This window comes from Momordica charantia (genome assembly GCF_013281855.1).
Source record: "Momordica charantia cultivar OHB3-1 chromosome 5 unlocalized genomic scaffold, Mcharantia_2.0 BLBB01000005.1, whole genome shotgun sequence".
NCBI classification, from domain to species: Eukaryota; Viridiplantae; Streptophyta; class Magnoliopsida; order Cucurbitales; family Cucurbitaceae; genus Momordica; species Momordica charantia.
Window position 1 is genome coordinate 16,083,121 of NW_028275163.1, and position 23,052 is coordinate 16,106,172.

General features: G+C 37.5%; 1 protein-coding gene across 1 annotated transcript; it reads left to right on the forward strand.

Moving 5' to 3' along the window:
• The first annotated feature begins 18,147 nt into the window (after window positions 1–18,147).
• On the forward strand, window positions 18,148–19,242 carry LOC148211439 (uncharacterized). The gene has a single exon (XM_088124418.1). It carries the CDS (start codon window positions 18,148–18,150, stop codon window positions 19,240–19,242), a length of 1,095 nt encoding a protein of 364 aa, XP_087980544.1.
• The last annotated feature ends 3,810 nt before the right edge of the window (window positions 19,243–23,052 follow it).

Here is a 23,052-nt window from a genome sequence, read left to right on the forward strand (position 1 = left end):
TTTCCTTATGCAACACCACCTTTCTTCTTTTTTTTTCATAATTTTTTTCAGTAGTATACAACTTGCAAAATAACTTGAAAGAAAAACTGTGATATCATGCAACGTTATCACCTTTGTCTTGACGATGGTAGATATATTGAGGATAATGAATGAGAAAACCTTAGGTTTAAATGTGGCGTGTAAAACATGAAAAAATGAGAAATTAAGCTCAAAGGTGGCTTTCTATAGGAAAATGTCAATAAGGTGGGCTTTTTATAAGTCTAAGAAATTTGATTTAGCCTAAATTGTCCTTGTCATATTAAAGCATCAACTCAACCAAGCGGTTACAAAATGCATTCACAGGAAAGTCCTAGAATAGTCATGCTAGATTCGATCACACACAATAATGAAAATAAATTGAGCAAAATATAAAGGGTTGCTCATGGGTTCAAAAAGCTCACTTTGGTGTGTAAATTGCATCAAGTCAAGTGCATTTTTCAATCAAGAAATCAATGGGATACCATCATGTAGTTTTTAAAGAAAATCAATCATGCTTATCTCTTTCATGCATAAGAAATTAAACTAAAGATACATTCATAACTTACAAAGTATTCAAGGGTAACAATCAACATTCAAGGTTTCAAAAGGAAAAATCAGCACGTATGAATTATGATGCATACTGAGTCTAAAGCATGAAAAAGATGACAAAAATCTTCACCCCTAAACTTAACGATTACATTGAAATGCAGAAATAACACAACACACATGCATCACAACATCCATTAATATAATTGATAACACTTAATCAAGTCAAAATATAACCAATCCCTCAAGCTTAAAAATTACATTGTCCTCAGTGTAATACAAATATATGTATGAAGCTAACGATGGGGACAAAGAAAATGAAAAAGGCAAGAACAATACTATCGTGAGTTTAATATCAATATTGCATAGTGCCAAGACATCTAAACACACCGCTAAAATCTACATTAAACCTACATAAACACAAAATGTAATGATTAAAAAAAATTTAAAGAAAAAAAAACTAAAAAAAACCTTTGGATGCGTTCTGAAAAGCGCTTTATTTAATGTTTGTAGTTAGACGTGACTTTCTTTTATTTGTTTCTCTTAAGGTGTATAAAACTCCTCAATTTTCTTTGGTTCTTTCTTTCTTTATTCAATATATCTTACTAGTTCTAGTAGGTTCATTTGCTTTTCATGGGCACCTGAAAGAGAAAAAACTGTATAATGTAAATTAGGAAAATTTAAAGAAAGAAAAGATGATAATTAAGAAAAGTTTCACAAGGTAAAATAGGATTAGGCTTTTTAGTCTAACCCTTTATCACTTTAACTTCCTCCTCCACATTAGGCTCATTTTCTTTCTTTATCTCACAAAACTGTACGTGATGGTGTTGCTTAAAGTTCTCAAACTCAGCCCCAGTGTCAATACAAATAGCTTCACATATTTATGCTTGATCAAAATTCTTCAACTAATCCCATTATCAATTCATATAGGTTTACAAGTTTCTACCTCGGTGGTATGGAAAAAATTTTGCCCATGAAGGGCTTTAATTGAATCAACTATCTTGCTAAGTTGTATTTACATACGCTCTATAACAGCTTCGTCTTCTTCAATTGTGGCCTCTATCCTATTCATCATTTTCAATTCTTCTGCACAAAGATTTTTAATTATACATTTCAAAGTATATTATCGTAATAGATTTTCAAGGGACGAATTTTCCTCAACCTGGTTGGTATAATTTTTGTTCCAAGTGCCTTCATTGTCATCATACAAATAATTTTCATTTCTCATATATTTAGAATGATAATAATTAGGCACTTGACTTTCCTGAAAGCACCCATAATTGACATAAGAATTCTTACGGTCATAAGAGAGGTAAATTAAAGAATAAGAATTAAATGATTGTGGTTGCCCATGGGTGGTCGAATTCTAATAAGGCCAGTCGTTATTATAAAAATACATGATTTATTAAAGCATTCACATAAAGTCATACACCATTCAACCAAACAACCACGAAAACAATACACAAAAACAAAAATAAATCAAGACAAATCAAGACAAGTGAAAACATAAGATAACAAAAATATATATATACAAAGGAAAAAAAACTTTAAATTAAGACCAAGAAAGTTCTCCACGATATCAAATGAAGTTAAATAATTGTCAATCCCCGGCAACAATGACAAAAACTTGTAGCATAAATTGCTAACTGCAAGTGTACAGGTCAAGTTTTAATAAAGTGGTAAGTCAATATTGATATTATCCTCGGGATTGGGTTTCTAGATCACTGAATTACCGCAAATACTTTTGCCCAATTTTATTTAGAAACTCAAATTGAATGTTGGAATATGATTAAAGCAATAACATGAACTATTAAAGGATGTAAAATTAATGGGAAGAACGATCTTAGGGAATTGATTTCACCTATTTAACCTATGAACCAATTACTTAATTACCTAAGATTGAATGAATTATTAATTCTGTAGGCTAAGAACTCTCAAATCTCAACTGCCTCTCCTGAGCACAAGCTAATTCTCTTTACCAATTAAGAAACCAATATCCCTAAAAGACTTCTAATCTCCCGATCTTAAAACCTCTTTTAGTTATGTATCCTAGTTCTAACTATAAAGCACCTCTCCCGAGCGTAAGATTTCAAGTCTAAGATCTATCAATCTGCGACCAGTAGATTAAAGGCATTAAGCACATAGTAACATAAATAAAATATTCATAAACATTCAATCAGGAGAACAAAACAATTAATCCATAAAGTTTAATGGCTGCATCAAACCCTAAAACAAGAGATTTAACTACTCATATTCAATGTAAAACAATAAAATCTCAATGAGTGTTCGATAACAAAACTAAAAAAATCAAGGGAAAGGAGAAGAAACTATGTACTACATGTCAATTGTTCGTCCCCGAAGCGAACTCCATGGTCCCGAGCCTTGGAAATCTATTTTCTAACCTCTCTAATGGTCAAATTGGCCAAGAAGGCAAACTGCCAAAAAACCTCTCTTAAACTCCCCTATCTGGGCGACTGCAAAACCCTATTTTTATAAAAATCTATTGCGACAATATCATGGCGCTATACACAAGGCCATGGTGCTACACTATTTCAAAAACGTGAAATTAAGACTTCAGAGCGCAGTGGCGCTCTGGGATAGAGCCGTGGCGTTGTCTAATCGGGTTTTGGGGCTTGATTAAGTTTTGTAATGCATTCTATTCAGTCGAACTATGATTTTTCTCTTATTTTGATCAATTTATGTTTCATTTTCTCTTGATTATTCATTTCTGCAAAGTGTATCTTATGTGCGTAAATAATGTCATAAAGAAACAAAAAGTAACAATTAATTCCAATATAGATCTAAGGAATTGTAGCTCACAAATTGCATTATCAATAGATCGAGATCTGCAACAACCTCACATGCTGGAGAAAAATTGACGACCTCGGTCCAGTGGCGGTTTTCAGATTCGATCGGTCCAATGTTGGTTTTTTACAGTAGCGACCCAGATTTGTACCACGAATAGCATCGATCATCAGCTACAAGGTGACTCACAAACACCCAATGCAAATAGATCCACCCTTATTTAGATCTACAGCGCAACCCATTCGAGTAGAAACCTGAAAACCACCAGATCCGATGTTTCCAACGATCTTTCAACACGAGCAATCGGTGACTGTAGCACTCCAGCGTTGATTTGCATTCCAACATCTTCGATCTGTACGCCAGGTCAATCTGCAGTCGTGAGTAACCTTTCTTATTCTTTCTTCATCGTTTCAATGTCTTGGCTTGTGTTTTGAGCGATTTTTGCTTTTGGACTGAACATATCTTAAGGTTTTAGGTTCGGGTTTGGGTTCGGGCGACGCCACCAAGAATAGATCACGAGCAGATTTAAATGATGGTTCAGATCTGAACGAATGGTAGCCATGAATAGATCCGAACACGAACGGTGAGACAAAGACCGACCATGATCTACACGACCACTATCAGGAACAAACAGATCTGCGAAGGTGACCCACTCGTTGCACGTGATTCCAGTAGCCCTTCGTACAACAACAAATGTTAATATTTTTTTTTCTTTTCCTCTAATTGCTCCAATTGAATTGCTTTCAAATTCTTAGAACTGTAGGAAAAATTAGATGAAAAGAGAGTTGTTGTGTCGTGGAAGAACCACTGTCTTGAAAGCAATTTTGGCACGATCACGGTGCTAAATATGTACGTCGGTTGCTTCCCAAGGATAATACTGATTACGCTTGTTTACATGCGTCAAAAGAAGGTTTTAGATGCTGTTTTTACTATGTTTTAACTTTGTTTCGGACTTTTTCTCGGTCGTTTGAGTTCCAATTCATGCAAAATTCATATATGATGGTTTGTGGTTGGCTTATATTATATTTATGACATTTTAGGACCATTTGGGAGTGGAAATTAATCAAAAGAAGCAAAAAGACGGAAAAGTACCTCAGGAGGCGCCAGGCGCCTGGGAAGCCTGCAGAAAAACAGTTTTTCTTCCAACTTTGCCCTTAATGAAACGCGTCTTCCAATGGTTTTGGTAGTTCCAACCGACGCATACGTGTAGAAGAAGTGTTCCACTATCAGTTTGAGCACGATTTGGTCAGTCAAAAGAGTTGGAAATGGGTGATTCACCATCGTTTTAGGACCTACCTAACCAATTCTGCACAGCTATAAATTCCAGTAGCTTCTCCACCAAATTCATCAAGCCTTGCTTCCTTCTCTTGATCATTTTTAGTGTTTCTTTGTTGCTTTCTAAGTACTTTGGAGTTGCTTCCATTAGTTGCTTTTGATTTTTAAAACCCGAGCACTTTACATTCCTTTATTGAGCTTTGTTTTGTTTCCATTTGTACTTAGTTATTTTCTACTTATTCAAATATATAAAAATCCAGCACTTTGCTTATCTTCCGTTTGCCTTTACTTTATTTTTAGTTAAGAGAGTTGTGTTTTTGGAGGAAGGAGCACGTGACACTCCCCCTTACTTGAAAGAGAAGGGCGAAGCTCTCAATCCCGATAAAAACTCTCCGTTAGTTAACTTTTGTTGTTCACACATGCATTCCAATTTCAACCATTTTACTTGTTGTATTTTCTTCAATATGTCTTTCTAAATTCCCGTCTCTAGCCCGGTTATGGATAGTTAGCCTTTTATTTCTAATAAGGGTTGCTAAGAAGTAGTGTTTTTGCTTTCTATTCATTGCTCAACATGTTTTCCCAAAAAGTTAGGATTTAGAGAAGGCCACTGTAAGTCTTAACAAGTTAATACTTAAAAGGTTAGTAATTTGCATTGTTGAGTGGTTAAACCGAGGAGAGGAGCGCCTTAGACATAAGGGTTCCACTTAAGTAGCCTAGACATAGGACCTTAACCCGAGGTTGCGACTATTTCCATCCTAAAACTAAGATATCTCTCATAATAGACATATTAGGGAATGTCTTAGGACTTTGAACTTGCTTAGACATAAGCCAAGTGAAAAGCGTAGTCGTTGGTTCCTAAAGTAAAATGCATATCGTCCTTAGCATATCCTTGATTCTTTGTTGGCTAACTTGAAGTAATTCGGGCTAGGTTTTATCATTATAAGTCTAAATCCCAAATCCAAAACAATTATTTGTGACCACTTCCCATTTTACAAGAATTACTCATTTCAACATTCACTATTCTTTAAAACTTTAGAGTTTGGAAATTATTTAGAAGTCCTTGAGGATCAATACTTGGATACTCCATCCATTTTATATTACTCTGACAGGTGTGCGCTTGCATCTATATAATTGTTACCACGCTTAGTGTGTGCGTTCAACAAAACGCCAGTCAAATACAACACCCAACTCGGACGTGCACTTGTCAAAGTGGATTAGAATTGAAAAACCTAGCTCAAAATCTTTGTAAAACCGAATGAAAAAAAACATTCGAAAACTTGTGGAAATAATCTTTTGTAATTCTCCCTCTTTTCTTCAAAATCAGCAAATCCATATATATGCGTAACAAGCAAACACTTATAAATCAGATGTTATTAATTGACTCAACTAATTTATAACCAGTACAATCGTTATAATTTTTCTTTTTTTTTTTTGTTTTTTTTCCTTGAAAATATACAACAGTTATAGATTAATGTCATGAAAACCAAATGTTTAATTATTAAAATAACGGTTATCAAAACACAACAAGCGTAGTGTTTATCCAGGAATTTGCACAACGGTTCTTCACGAATCGAGCTCGAACCCGGTCTCCGATTCCGACCTGAACACTAGAGTGGACCTGCACAAGAGGGTAAGCACTCCGACGCTCAAGTCAGTATAGATCGGACTCCTTATTTAGTTCGAGGTGAGATTTGATACCTGAGCGTGAAATGAAGTCCTCTATTTATAGGTAATGGATCCGACAGTACACACGACCGGCGGTTATGTGTCTTTTTCTCATATCGGACCTGTCGGGTTCCGAGCAGGTCGGACCCTAGTCAGGTCGAACCTTGGTGCCCATACTTAGTCTTTTATAACGGGCGAACCCGGCCACCTCGGCGGGGCCAAGGTGGACCTAAGCAATCATTCTTATTCGGTTTCTTCAAACACTAATAAGGGTCATCGCAGTTCTGGGCTCGAACTGGATGTCGTACTCGCTCAATTCCATTGCCCACTTCATCAGACACCCTGATGTTTCAGGCTTACTGAAGATATTCCTCAGGGGAAAGTTTGTAAGTACTATGACAGTGTGTGCTTGGAAGTACGGCCTAAGTTTTCGGGCCGAGGTGACTAATGCGAGGGCCAGCTTCTCCATTTGGGGGTATCTGGTCTCGGCTTCGGCCATGGCCTTACTGGTATAATAAACGGGGCTTTGACTCGCACCTTCCTGCTTGATCAGTGTCGAGCTGACGGTGCTATCAGATACTGCCAGATACAAGTGGAGTTTTTCTCCTGGCAATGGTTTTGCGAGTAGAGGTGCCGAGCAGAGATAGTCTTTTAACTGCTCTAGTGCTTGCTCACATTCTACTGTCCACTCGAACGGTCCCTTCTTCCTAAGCGCCTTGAAGAAAGGAAGGCACTTGTCTGTTGATCTTGACACGAACCTATTCAGGGCTGCAATCCTGCCATTTAGGCATTGAAGCTGCTTTAGAGTCTTGGGTGCCTCCATCTCGAGCACGGCCTTTATCTTCTCTGGGTTAGCCTCAATCCCACGGTTATTTACCATAAAATCGAGGAACTTTCCTGAGGAGACTCCAAAGGCACACTTGGTTGCATTGAGCTTCATTTGATACTTGCGTAGCATTCCAAAGGCTTCGGTCAGATCGAAAAGATGCGACTTTGACTGTTTGCTCTTGACAAGCATGTCGTCCACATACACTTCCATATTCCGACCCATCTGCTTGGCGAACATTTTGTTCACCATCCTTTGGTAGGTCGCACCTGCATTCTTTAGGCCAAAAGACATCACCTTGTAGCAGTACAGACCTTGGTCTGTTATGAACGCGGTATGATCTTGGTCTTGCAATGCATTTTAATTTGGTTGTATCCGGAGTAGGCATCCATGAAGGTAAGCAGCTCGTGCCCGGCCGTTGCATCCACGAGCTGGTCGATCCTCGGAAGGGGGAAGCAATCTTTTGGGCATGTCTTATTTAGATTTGTAAAGTCCACACACATCCTCCACTACCCGTTGGATTTTTTAACTAATACAACGTTAGAGAGCCACTCAGGATACAAAATTTCTCGTATATATTCAGCTTTTAAGAGTTTGTTTACTTCCTCAAAAATTGCATCACTCCTCTCTTTATTTACAGGTCTTCTTTTTTGTTTTACAGGTCGGAATGATGGGTCTATGTTGAGGCGATGTACCATAATCTTTGGGTCGATGCCTGGCATGTCCTCGTGAGACCATGCGAAGACGTCCGAGTTAGACCTGAGGAAGTTGATCAGTTCTTCCCTGTCAGTGGCCCCCAGCTTGGTTCCTATGCTTACTTGTTTTTCAGGGCTAAGTAAAGGAACAAGCTCGAGCTCTTCTGTTAGCGGGGAGAACTGCCTTTTGCCTTCCTTGGGCAGGTCTGTCTCGGACCCTTGCAGTTTGCCACAATTGGTCTGCTCTTCCAGGGTGCATACCACCGACCCTTTAAGCGCGGATGCATAACACTCCCGCAAAGTTTTTTGCTCACCTCGGACCATGCCCACTCCATTCGGGGTTGAGTACTTCAAGACTTGATGCAATGTGGAGGGGACAGCCCGAAATGAGTTGATAATGGGTCTCCCAAAAATGGCGTTGTAGGCCGATCTGCCGTCGATTACCACGAAGTCGGCCATCTGCGTTACTTGGGTAGCATTTTGCTCGATAGTTACCGGCAGGTCAATGCACCCTTCTGGGGAGACCGATTCTCCAGAGAATCCAACCAAGGGTGTTGGACTCTTCTTCAATTGTGACCTGGTCCATCCCAATGCTAGATATGTTGGAAGGGACAAGATGTTGGCAGATGCGCCTCTATCGACCAATACTCTTCGGACCAGGACGTGATCAATCAGAGGGGCGATCACCAGTGCATCGTTGTGGGGCAAGTGGACCCTCTGCAGGTCGGCATCGCCGAAAGTGATGGAGCAAGTAGGTTTCTGCTCCCTGATGATGCATACCTCGAGTCTGGCCTCGCGAGCTAGCTCCTTCCTCTTGTTTCCGGACTGGCCCCCGCTCGGACCTCCGAAAATAGTGTTGATGACCGCAGGTCGGTCCTCTCGTCGAGGCGGCGTTCTTGAACGCTTCCTTTCTTCTTTCTTTTCGACTGAGTTAGACCTCGGTTTTCCCACGAACTTTTTGAAGTAACCATCTTGAATGAGGTCTTCAATCTGGCGTTTCAGCTCCCAGCAACTTGTCGTGTTATGGCCGTGATCACGATGAAAACGGCAGTATTTCTCTTTGTTGCGCTTTTCTAGGTCTTTTTGGAGCTTCTCAGGTCGCTTGAGGAGCTTTTCCATCCCGCTCTCCTCGATGTTCGTGAGTATCTCGGAGATGGGAATGGTGGTTGGAGTATACCGTTCATAAGGTCGGCTCCGGCTGGGGCCGCTCTCCGACCTATGGTACTCTGTTCTGCTGGCGGAAGAGGACGATCCCTTATCTCTGGACTTGGAATCAGCCTTCCTCTTCTCTTGGCTAACCTTCTTCTGGTCGATCTGCTTCTCAGGTCGGCCAGTTTTGGTTCGGAGGAGCTCTTGCCCATCAATGACCTTCTTCGCCTTCTGCAGGACTTCGGCGAAGGTGGCTGGAGCCTCCTCTCCAAGTTTTACTGTTAAGGTCTCATCGGCCAGGCCGGTGAGGAAGTAGCACATGGCCGAATCATTGGAGCAGTGCACGACCTTCAGTTGCTTCTTCGGAACCTTGTGACTTATTTTCTCAGCGTCTCTCCTTCCTTCTGCCTGATGGTGGCGAGGTGAGTCACTGTCTTTCTATCGTAATGCCGAGAAGAGAACTGACTGATGAACTCATTTCTCAGTTGAGAGTAGGTCGAGATCGACCTAGCCGGCAGTCTTCGATACCACAGACGCGCGCTACCGGTAAGCGCGATCTGGAAGGCGCGGCACTTGATTGCATCTGTTGCCGCTTGAAAGTCCATGAGGCCTTCGAAGACCTCAACATAGTCTTTAGGGTCCTTAGACCCATCATAAGGCTTCATTGTGGGAGTTTTGAACTTCGGAGGGATTGGAGCCTCCAGGATGTCCGGGGTGAATGGCGATTCTCCCAAGTCGCCATCGTCGAACGAAGATTCTTTCTTCTCGCACCTAGCCTTAGCGCCTCGACCTGCTCATCGAACTTGTGCTTCATCTGATCGAACTCTTCTCTAGTTATCACAGCTTCTGGCATCAGAGGCTTGTATTTTGACTGAGCCTTTAGGTTCAAGTTCAAGAACTCTCGGGAGTAGGAAGGAGAGTCTTCCGGCTCCCGAGATGCTCTCTTCTTTTTTTCAGTTAAATATTTTCTCAGATCGTTATCCCGCAAGCTGTAATCCACTCCTTCAACGTTGGGAATGGGCTCGCGGTCGCCAGGTTGGATGGATGGGGCTCCCTTTTCACCAGGTGCGCCCGGGACCCTAAAGGGAGATGCAGTTCGGTTAGCACGCGTTGCCTCGGCGTACATTTCTTCCATTGTGCGCAACCGATGGCGCATATCATCCAACTCGCGCTGGAGAGTAGACAAAGCTTCAGGGTGTGCTGCCTGGTTGGCCCTTTGGGAGGTGTTTCTCGAGGTCCCTCTTCGGCCTCTATTGGCTTTTGAGGGTTTCGGGTGAGCAGGTGGTAGCTCTTGGTTCGCATGGCGGGCAGATCTGCGCGACAGATCTCCCTCTTGTCCTGCTCGGACCTGGTCCTCGACTATTCTTGCGTCAAGGTCTCGTTGGGTGCCATTATCAGCGTTCACACCCCTCCGTTCTGTCGTATTGGCAGAGTTTGCTAGATGCACCATCGTTGCGTATATTTTCTAGATCGAGATGACTTAGGATGTCCTTTCCCACAGACGGCGCCAAATGTTTATGCAGGAATTTGCACAACGGTTCTTCACGAATCGAGCTCGAATCCGGTCTCCGATTCCGACCTGAACACTAGAGTGGACCTGCACAAGAGGGTAAGCACTCCGACGCTCAAGTCAATATAGATCGGACTCCTTATTTAGTTCGAGGTGAGATTCGATACCTGAGCGTGAAATGAAGTCCTCTATTTATAGGTAATGGATCCGACAGTACACACGACCGGCGGTTATGTGTCTTTTTCTCATATCGGACCTGTCGAGTTCCGAGCAGGTCGGACCCTAGTCAGGTCGAACCTTGGTGCCCATGCTTAGTCTTTTATAACGGGCGAACCCGGCCACCTCGGCGGGGCCGAGGTGGACCTAAGCAATCCTTCTTATTCGGTTTCTTCAAACACTAATAAGGGTCCTCCACGTGTCTCGGGTACGTTTACTCCTAAACACGTAGTCTTAAAAAGCCAATTTGCTTTGTAAACATATTTTTTTTGTTAATCATTCCCAAAACATGTAATCACTTTATTTTTTATATCAAAAATGATAATTCAAGTCTAAGCTCCTCTCAAAATAGTTATCAAGCAATTATAATCGTAAGTTAATTTAAGCACTCAAAAAGGCCAATCAATTTAAGGGAATATAATATCAAAAAACAAAAAAGAAATAAAATCATCAAAATAAGTCAAAGCATATAATCAATACATGTAATCCCAATTTCAAATAACAATAATTCATTTCAATGAAACAATCACAATCGCTCCTATGCAACATAAAGGAAAAAAAATAATAACACCTTAAACATTCGAGTCATATAGAGATTGGGAAAACGAATAAAAACTCCCCTTAAATATATATGAGACATATAAATATCATATATAAGGGATAGAAAACATAAAATGACTTAGAACCAATAGCTTTCATTAGGAGAACAAATTAGAACATCAAACAATTTACCATCAATTTAATTTCTCATCAAGAATGAATGCTACTAATAAATAAGTCATAATTAAGAAGCAATGTCACCAATAATTTGTCCGTAATAAATACAACAATACTTCTCCTTTTACTCCCCTGAAAAAACAAGCATACTTAAAAAATAATATATTAAGAAATCTAAGGAGATTCATAATTAAAATGAAATGGTAATGTCTCGTATTTTTTGTAAGTTTTTATAGGTAGGATAATTGGTAATTTGAATACTTTTTGAATTGGCCATAAAATCTTCTATTAATTATATTAATAGTTTCTAAAATTAAATAATTATTTTAGGATATAGTTTATCAGATAATTAAAATATCTATTAAGATATTTTCTAAATCAAAAAGAAAAAAGAGATAAATATAATCTTCGAAATTTGAATCTGAATCCTGTTCAAAATTAGGCCTTCACAAATTCTACAAGCAAGGCATAAGCCAAATGTTAACTATATTCTATCATTCTCCCCGAATCTTTCTCTCCTTTTTACGGCCACTATCTTCCCTCTTATTTAATATTATTAAGATAATAGTATCAACTTCTAATTAATTTTGAATCGATATTGGGATAATTGGCTTTGCTTTGGAATGCCTTATGGCTTGATTGAAAAATTGTATGATATTTGATTTTATATTATTTGTTTGTTTAGAATGTATATGCATGAATTCTTGTATTTTTTTTATATTGCACCTTAGGTTAAAAATCATGTTTATTTGATGGGCCTCGTCCATTTGAGTATGAGCATGAATATCTTTTTACGAAAAGTTTGTGATAATTACCCTCATTTTAAAGTAGGTGTATGTAGAGCAAGACTAAAACTGAGGAGTTAGGTGGTAGGTGGGTCTCGAGCCCATAGGTTGGGTGCCAATTATTAACTATTGGGGTAAAGTCTCCCAAAAACCAACTTATGCATCGAAATGAAGTTGTTAATTTATGAAAAATTGGGTTAATAATCCACCAGTAGCAATGAGGATGTCTACTGGTTGGTCATGTATTTGCTAGCAAACATCCTCGTCACTCGCCTTAACGTTTTTGTTATTCCCTATTAAAAAAAACCAAGGGAAAAAGGATGAGTATTAAAAATACTCAGTTATAAGTAACCGAACTAGTAAGGTTAGACACGTATAAACATATACCATCAAAACATAGCATGCCAGATCTAAATCTTTATCAGGCAAATTTTTTTTCCCTTTCCTTTTTTGGCCAATGTGGACAATTAACATATCTTTTCATAAATTACCAACTCCATTTTGGCGCGTAAGCGGGTTTCTTGGAAAACTATACCCAACTGATAGTAGTTGACACTCAGTTAGCAGAGCCAAGTCGCACCTGACAAAAGCTCTATAATCTACAATGTACCATAAAAATTATTTAGTTACCAACTTCATGGTGGTCCATAGGCAGGTTTCATGCGAGACTCTTCCACAACAAATGATAGTTGACACCCAATCTGTGAAGCCAAGACCCACCTACCTCCTCAGTTTCAATCTCTGTACACCTACCTTAAAATGAGGCTAATTGCCAGAAACTTTTCATAAAAACATAGTCATAATCAATGTTCGACATATCGACGTGTCGAGCGCTTTGACATCGATATAGGGAGAAAAATCGATTTTCCCCCATGTCGTTGAGATATCGACGTGTCGACTAAAATGTCGCTTGCACCTTTTTTTTTTTCCTTCTTTGAGGCTTCCTATTTTTCTTCCACCTAACCCATGAAATAACCCAAAAAGTGAAATAAAAAACTAAAGCAGAGAAAAAACGAGACCCCTGAGAGAATCTATGGAAATAGAGAGAAAAAAACACAAACCTATGCATTTGATGGTGAAATTTGCAGCAAACTCAAGAAAAATAGGGTCTTCAAAAGGGGGAAATAGGGGAAGAAGAGAGATACGAAGAGGGAGAGATACCATCCCCATCTGAGCATATGCTTTAGGCTTCAAGAGACCGATTGTGTGGTGGAGAGGAGAGAAATTTACAAAAAAAAAAAAAAAAATCAATATTGAAAATTGGAGAGAGAGATCATAATGTTGAAGGACCGAATGACTGGACTCATATATTCAAAACGGTGGCTTTTAATTTTGACTGGATTTTAGGGTTATTTTTTGTTAAAATAATAAAAAATTGATTAAGAACAAAATATACTTATCCATAATATTTTCTCCTTCCACAGTTCTTCAGTGAAAACTAAATCAACTACAATAATACGAGAAAAACAGGGAAAGCACAAAAATGACACAAGCAAATTTATACTGGTTCATCTAACTATGAGCTACGTCTAGTCTTCTGCGACAACGAGTTCTACTATGATATTGGGATAAATAATAGACAATACAATCTCTCAAATCTAGAGGCCTCGACAAAAGCCACATAGCTTGCTTCTAGGGAGTACAACAATAGAATTCTAGGAATACAGGAATGAAAAACCTCACCAAATACCCATGAGAATAATTGTCAACAACGCACTGCAACCTCAAAATCTCGCCTCTAAATGATTGCCAAAGCAAACTGCTGCCGCCCACACTTTGATACAACAACACAAAAAATTTTCGCCACCCTCTGTTTTTGTGTTTTTAGTCTCACGGCCTCAAGTTCTTGTCGGCTAAAAACCACACAGCAAAAGCTAAAAATACAATTTTAGTACATATATAAAGTGGCAGCATTACGGCTAAATAAGGGTTGGGCTTTTATATTTACTTGGCCCAATAAGCTTCCCATTTTATTCGTTCCAATTTTTCATTGTTGAGCTCCAATCCCAACAATCTCCCACTCAGAGACAAACAACAATTCTGTCTTTTACTGAAACAACAATGTCTCTCATGACTCAGTTCTGACTGCACCAATAGCTTCCAACTGATCGACATTCTCTTGGAACCAACCAAGAGTCAACTCTCACTACACCAACAACTTCTAACTTCTTTTTGTCACCAACCAAGGTGCTATCTGTAATTGCACTGAGACTATGCCATCCAACATGATCTTGTCTCCCAAACGTTAGAGACACAGCCACGTGCTCCCACTCGAACTAAGTGGTCTCTAACGCTTTCTTCTTTACTCGTACCCAACAACTCTTGAAGAAAGATTTTCCATCTGGTGACTTGGTACTCCCACCCAAGTCCGTTGTCACTCTAGAGACACTACCATCGACCTCAGCAGCAACTGTAGTCTTTCTCAATGCACCCTTTCGCCTACGTGACTTCATCAACTCGATAATTGGCTGCGAACTGGGGCTAACGACAGTCTACTGAACACCTCATTGAGTTGTTCCCCTTTCCCTTTCCTCTACTTTTCAGTTGTTGTACTTGAACTGCTGGCAGATTCTTCTGATCTGTCCCGACTGGCAATGCTACTTGTTCTTTCAAGTCTCCCCCTAAACTATTTGCAGCCTTGTGCATAACTTGTCTATCTGATCCTTTGGCAACGCCAAACCTTAACACATACACTGAAGCTTTTCTGTGAAAAACAACCACTAGCTCGGATCCCCTCATAAGTTTCCATCTATTATCTGCAAACTCACTTCTATAGCCTTCGTCATCCAACTTCCCCACTGATATCAACTTCATCCTGAAACTGGGTACATACCTGACACCATGCAAAACTAACTCGGTCCCACTGTCTGTCCTCAGACGAACATCCCCAAGTCCTTTTATCTTGGAGAGTCTCCCATTTCTCATCCCCATCGCGCCATGATTTCCTGCAATAAAGGACGTGAACCAACTCCTGTCTGAAGATACATGCACCAAAGCTGCAGTATCCACTACCCACACTCTGATGACCTGTTTACAGGTGTTGTGTTACCTTCAATACAAGCTAACACATTCGCTGACATGTAATTTAGAGTGTCCTCATTTTCCTGATCCTCTTTAAGCTTCCTGCAGTGTTTCTTGAAGTGACATTTCTTATGGCAGTAAAAACATTCAACTTCTCCACTGGAACTCCCACTACCCCTGTTATTCCTATGTTGCTGCTTCCTGTTGTAATTCACCTTGCCCTTCCCTTTAAACTGAGCTACCAAAGTTAATTCAACCCTGTTTTCTGCCTCTGAAGTAGATGAAGACATTTTTCCTAATTTTCTTCAGGCTTTCTTAAATAAGGCGGCATGACAAATAGCTGAAAATTTCAAGCCATTGTCCCATAACAAATTGGACGTCGTGGTCTTCACTATCTCCCAACTATTAGGCAAAGAGGTCAGCAACCTCATAGCCTTTACCTCCTCGTCGATCTTGATACCCATCCCTTCTAATTAATGTGGAAATTCACCAAGGTTCCCTCCTCCATGTAGATATTAAAATAATTCGTCCATAGAAGTATTTTTATATTGGCAGAAGGTTTCTGATACCTGTCTTGCAAAGCTTACAACAATTCTTTCGTAGTCGTCTCTTTCACCATGAGACTACATACACTCATCGATAATGTCATCTGCTGGTCTCTCCCCCAAAGTCTAAGGTATCTTCTTGCACGTAAGAAGATCATTTACCTACATCTTCCAAAAGCTGAAATTCTCTCCATTCAAGTTCAGAACCCCTTCATACTAATGGTGTGCTTTATATTTGTCTCCTATGACTCTACAACCCTACAGTTATAATACCACTTGTTGGAAAATTTTACTTACCAATAATATTTTCCGCTTCAACAGTTCTTCAGTGAAAACTAAATCAACTACAATAATACGATAAAAAAGGGAAAGCAGAGAAACGACACAAGCAAATATATACTGGTTCACCCAACTATGGCCTACATCCAGTCTTCCACGACAACGAGTTCTACTATGTTATCGATATAAATAATGGACAATACAATCTCTCAAATCTAGAGGCCTCGATAAAAGCCACCTAGTTTGTAGGAACTACAATAATAGAATCCTAAGAATACAAGAATGAAAAACCTCACCAAATACCCATGAGAATGATTGCCTACAACGTACTACAACCTCAGAATCAAGCTTTTCGATGACTGCCAAAGCAAACTGTCGCGGCCCACACTTTGATGCAACAACACCAAAATTTTTTGCCACCCTCTGTTTTTTGTGTTTTTAATCTCGCGGCCTGTGGTTCTTGTCGGCTAAAAGCTATTAGCTTTATGGCTTCAATTAAACCAAATATTTTGATGATCACAAACCAAGTATAAACTAACAATTTGAATGTTTCAAAGTGTCCATAGCGTAGAGCTCGAAAAGACAAAACAAATGCTTGTCAAATCACTCAAATCGGAGTTTAAACGAAGAAGTTATTGTCAAAACAAGTTAGAAGAAAAATAATACGTGGCGGGTGACGTGGACAAAATGGACAAATCCTACATGGTGGGTGACATGGACAAGTGAACTGCTTAGAAGTTAACATGTGGCATCAAAAGGACATACTTATGCTGACATGGCGTGCAACAATCGAACAAATAAGAAGATGACATGTGGCATCAAGAGGACATACTTATGCTGACGTGGCATACAACAATCGAACAAATGAGAAGATGACATGCGGCCCTTTCAATCTCTACAAATCCATTTCCACCAATTTCTCTCAATCTCCTCAATCACTCACAATTTCAATGATTTCTCAATCTCCACCAATTTCTTTTAATCACCATAATTATGTTTTCATTTCATTTCCTTACCTCACATCTTAATCTATACCATTCATCATTTGTTGTCCTAAATCCAATGGCCAAAATTCATCATAGAAACTCTATTTAAAGCCACCAAATTCCATCATTCTATACATCAACTATCAAAGCAAAATCATTTGTTTTCAAATTCTCCTCTCAAGTTTTGCAAAATCTTCATTCTCTCATACACATAATTTGCTCATTTTTTTTGTGAGAGATTCAGTAGAGTGTGGCTTTTTAGCCATTACTTTGGTGCAAAATTTGTGTAATCCACTCTATTTTCGAACTCTTTATTTTCAAATTGGGTTTTGTATTAAGGTGTGGGTACACTTTGGGTTGTGAGAAAAATAAATTAGTAGGATCCTGAACCAGTAAAAAGGATTTTGGGTTTCTCTTTAGCCTAGGACAGAAAGAGGGTCGATCGGTTTGGTTCTCACCCATTAAGAGGGCCACTGCAGTAAAATACCCAACAAGGAGTCTTGGGGAGTGGAGTAGGAATTTACGACCCACTATAAAAATTCTCGGTGTCACCACTCTCTTCTCTTCTCTCTTTTAATTTAAGTATTTATCTACTTTGAATCTTGGTATATTGCATATAGGTTTACTTAAATATTTTGTTCAATATTTTTTCTTCTTGTTAATCTTCTTTTATTGATTGCATAATCGTTCATTACCTTTAATTTATTTTTAATTTTTAAAAAAGTGGTAAGCAACCCTATTCACCCCCCTCTAGGATTGCCATTCGATCCTACAATTCGTATCAGAGCGGGTAGCTCGTTTTTTTTATAATGTTTTCTGAAAATTCCATCTTTTTCCAAAACTATTTATTTATTTTTTTAAATCTGGAAATTTCTTTATTATTGAAGAAGAGTTTGAACAATTGAGTTTTTGAGTCGATTTTACTAGAAATTAATTTTCCTCAAAAATTGACTTTTAAAAACTATTTTTTTCTTCACTCTTGGAAATTTATTTTGTTTAGAATAAATCTTTGAAATATTTTTGAAATTTAATATCTTTGAAAGTTAATCTTTCTTGATTCTAAATTTATTTTCTTTGAAACTTTTCTTAAAACTTAATTGCTTGAGCTTATGGCAAACATTGGGGTTAATGGATTTAGTGAGGATCAATCTACCACTAGACCACCTCTTTTTGATGGAAATAATTATACTTTGTGGAAAACTAGGATGAGAATTTATTTGATTTCAATTGATTATAATTTGTGGGAAATTATTTCTAAAGGTCCCTTTATTCCTATTAAGAAAGTTGAGAATGTTGATGTAGCTAAAAATGAAAATGAGTTTAATGATGACGATAAAAGAAAAATATCGATTAATGCTAAAGCCATGAATTGTTTGTTTTGTGCTTTATGTGCTAATGAATTTAATCGAGTATCTGCATGTAACTCTGCTAAAGAAATATGGGATATGCTTGAAGTAACTCATGAAGGAACCAATCAAGTAAAAGAGTTGAAAATTAGCATGCTTGTTCATAATTATGAATTGTTTAAAATGGATGCTAATGAGTCTATTACTGAGATGTTTACTAGATTTACGAATATTGTTAATGCTTTGAAAAGTTTAGGAAAGGAGTATACCACAGCTGAAAACGTGAGGAATATTCTAAGATCTCTACCAAAAAATTGGGAACCGAAAGTGACAGCAGTTCAAGAAGCGAAGGATCTCTCAAAACTTCCATTGGAGGAGCTCATTGGATCTCTCATGATGCATGAGATAATCATGAAAGGTAATATGGAAAAGGACGTCAAAAAGAAGAAAATCTTGGCATTAAAGTCTACATCCTTCCAAAGGGCTTCTGAAAGTGAGGAAGAACTAAATGAGGAAGAACTTGCCTACTTATCTAAGAGGTTCAAGAAGCATTTAAGGAAGAGACACTTTCCAAAGAAAACCAACAGTCAAGATGCTAAAGGAGAAAAGAGCACTACAGACGTCATCATCTGCTACGAGTGCAAAAAGGCTGGACATGTAAGATCTAAATGCCCTCTACTACGTAAATCATCTTCAAAGAGAAACAAGAAGGCTATGAAAGCTACTTGGGATGAAAGTGATGAAAAAAGTGACTCTGAAAGTGGAGAGGATGTAGCTAATCTTTGTTTCATGGCGTTTGAGATGAAGATGACGACGACAAGGTATGTTTTGAAAATTCTTCTTTTGATGAGCTTATGAATGCTTACAACGAGATTAAAGAAGAATTTGAAAAATTAGGTAGTAAATATTTAGCTCTTAAAAAGAAGAATAATAAGCTAACTCATGAGAACCATGATTTATTAGCTGAGCATGATAGGATCAATAAAGAAAATGAGATGTTTAGAAAATATCTTGTTATGTCTAAGTCAAATTTGCATGCTTTGAAAGAGGAGTATAAATTATTATAAGTGAAAAATAAAGATATATCATCTACTCTTTTAAAGTTTACAAACGGTAAAAAGAACATAGACATGATGATGGGAAAACAACAAGCTATCTTTGATAAAAGTGATTTAGGCTATAAACCTCATCAAAAACAAAAGATATTTGTAAACTACTTTGTTAAAGAAACCTCAATGTCTACTACTGTTTGCAATGCATGCGGAAAACTTGGTCATAAACTTATGCTTGTAACTTGAAGAAAAATGGTGCATTAAATGAAAAGAGATGGATTCCTAAATTTTTGCTTACTAACCCTCAAGGACCCAAACAAGCTTGGGTACCTAAAGTTACATCTTGAGTATCATCTTTCTTCTAGGTATGTTTGAGATCAATAAAGAACAAGTGGTACTTGGATAGTGGATGTTCAAAGCACATGACCGGAGACCACACAAAATTCACGCACCTAGAAATGAAAGATGGAGGATACGTTACCTTTGGCGATAATAAAAGAGGTAAAATCATTGGCAAAGGTAATATAGGTAATGGTTCAAAATTTATGATTGAGAATGTGTTGCTTGTTGATGGCTTAAAGCATGATCTTTTAAGTATTAGTCAATTATGTGATCAAGGTTATAAAGTAATATTTAGTGATAAAAATTGCATAATTGAAAAATGCTTGTGATGGACAAAAGTTGTTTGTAGGAAATAGAGATAAAAATGTTTATACTATTGAATTGAATGACTGCCCAGTTGTTAATAAATTTTTGTCTGCTATGCATGATGATTCTTGGTTCTGGCATAGAAGATTAGGTCATGTTAGCATGTATCTGATTTCAAATATTTCCAAGAAATCTCTTGTTCGAGGTCTTCCAAAATTAAATTTTGAAAAAGACAAAGTTTGTGATGCATGTCAAATGGGTAAACAAACTAAGTCATCTTATAAAGCAAAGGAAATGATTTCTACTTCTAGGCCTTTGTAATTATTACATATGGATCTATTCGGACCTACTAGAGTTGCAAATCTAAGTGGAAAACATTATGCTTTTGTTATAGTTGATGATTTTTCAAGGTTTACTTGGGTTTTATTTTTATCTCATAAGGATGAGGCCAGGAAATCTTTTATTAGTTTTTCAAAGAAAATTCAAAATGAAAAAAAGGTTTTATGATTTCAAAAATTAGAAGTGATCATGGAGGAGAATTTGACAATGCAGCTTTTGAAAAATTTTGTGATGAAAATGGTTTTTCTCATGATTTTTCTTCTCGAAGAACACCACAACAAAATGGTGTTATAGAAAGGAAAAATCGCTCATTGCTAGAATTAGCTACTTCTTTGTTAAATGAGTATAATTTACCAAAATATTTTTAGGCTAAAGTTGTCAATACTACCTCTTATGTGATGAACCGTGTTTTAATAGAGCCAACTTTGAATAAAACCCATTATGAGCTTTTTAATGATAAAATTCCTAATATCAGTTATTTCAAAGTTTTTGGTTGCAAATGTTTTATTTTGAAAAATAAAGAGAAACTTGGAAAGTTTGAGTCAAAAACTGATATTGGCATATTCTTAGAATATTCAGCATGTAGGCATATAGAGTTTTTAATAAAAGAACTCTTGTAGTTGAAGAGTCAATAGATGTTGTTTTTGATGAATCTCATATTACTGCTAATCAAGTTTCAACTAGTGATGAGTTAGAAATGCCTTTTGAGAATTTGAACTTTAAAGATAATAACTCGGAAGCTGTAGTAAATAAAACTCAACAAGTGCCAGAGGAAACCCTTCTTAAGGATTGGAGTTTCTCAATTCACCATCCGAAGAAGTTAATTATAGGTGATGTATCCCAAGGGGTAAGAACTCGATCTTCTTTAAATGCATTAAATAATTTTGCTTTTGTATCTCAAATTGAACCAAAGTCTTTTAAAGAAGCTGAAAGTTATGAATTCTGGTTAATTGCTATGCAAGATGAGTAAAATCAGTTTGAAAGAAACAATGTTTGGGAATTAGTCCCATGTCCTAATGACCATCCTGTTATTGATACTAAATGGGATTTTAGAAATAAAATGGATGAGTCTGGTAATATTGTTAGAAATAAAGCTAGGCTAGTTGCATAAGGATATAGTCAAGAAGAAGGAATAGATTATGAGGAAACTTTTGCTCCTGTTGCTAGACTTGAATCAATTAGAATGTTGCTTGAATTTGCATCTCATAAGAACTTTACTTTATATCAAATGGATGTTAACAGTGCTTTCTTAAATGGATTTATAATGGAAGAAGTATATGTTGAACAACCTCCTGGTTTTGAAAGTGTTGAAAATCCAAATCATGTTTATAAATTAAAAAAAGCTCTTTATGGTCTTAAACAAGCTCCTAGAGCTTGGTATGACTGTTTGAGTAAATTTTTGCTTGAACAAGGTTTTAAAATGGGACTTATTGACAATACACTTTTTATTAAAACCAAAGAAAATGATATTTTGTTAGTGCAAATTTATGTAGATGACATTATTTTTGGTGCTACTAACAGTTCATTATGTGAAGAATTCTTTAAGTGTTTGCACAGTGAGTTTGAGATGAGCATGATGGGAGAACTCAAGTTCTTCCTTGGGCTTCAAATCAAACAACTTAAAGAGGGAATCCTCATCAATCAAGAAAAATATACAAGAGATCTACTCAAGAGGTTCAAGTTCGATAACGCCAAAATAACAAAGACTCCAATGAGCACTACTACAAAGCTTGACAAAGAAGAAAAAGGTTAAAATGTAGATATAAAAGCTTATAGAGGTATGATCGGATCCTTGCTTTACTTAACTGCAAGTAGACCGGATATTATGTTCAGTGTATGCATGTGTGCTAGATTTCAATCATGTCCTAAAGTATCACACTTTCATGCTATTAAAAGAATTTTTAAATACTTGCTTGGAACTGTTGTCTTGGGTTTATGGTATCCTAAGAATGCATCTCTTGATTTAATTGCTTATTCCAATGCTGATTTTGCTAGTAGTTTAACTGATAGGAAGAATACTAGTAGAACTTGCTAGTTTTTGGGTAGCTCTTTAGTGTCTTGGTTTAGTAAAAATCAAAATTTTGTTGCATTATCTACTACTGAGGCTTAATATATTGCTGCTGCTAGTTGTTGCTCTCAAGTTTTATGGATGAAACAAAAATTACGTGATTTTGGTTTAAATTTTGAACATGTTCAAATCTTTTGTGATAATACTAGTTCAATTAATTTAACCAAGAATCCCATTCAGCATTTTAGGACAAAATATATAGATATCCGACATCATTTTCTTAGAGAACATATGAAAAATGGAAATATTGTACTTAATTATGTTCACACAGAAAAACAAGTAGCAGATATTCTTACTAAACCATTAAATGAAGAAGCGTTTTGTTGGAATAGACTTGCACTTGGCATCATTAGTATTTAATTGTCTAAACGTATTGTTAGGGAGAAAATTTTTCTGTATGTATGATTGAGGGGGAGAATCTTTTACCATGCAATAATTATCTTATTAAGGGGGAGCTGAATTTCATGAAATTTTCTTGATAATAACAAAAGGGGGAGAATATAGCCACTTTGAGAATGTGTTTTCTTGAAGGGTTTACCATCATAAAAAAGGGAGAGATTG

Coding starts and splice junctions, on each gene's coding strand:
- LOC148211439 (XM_088124418.1), top strand. CDS start 18,148: ATGGCAAACATTGGGGTTAATGGATTTAGTGAGGATCAATCTACCACT.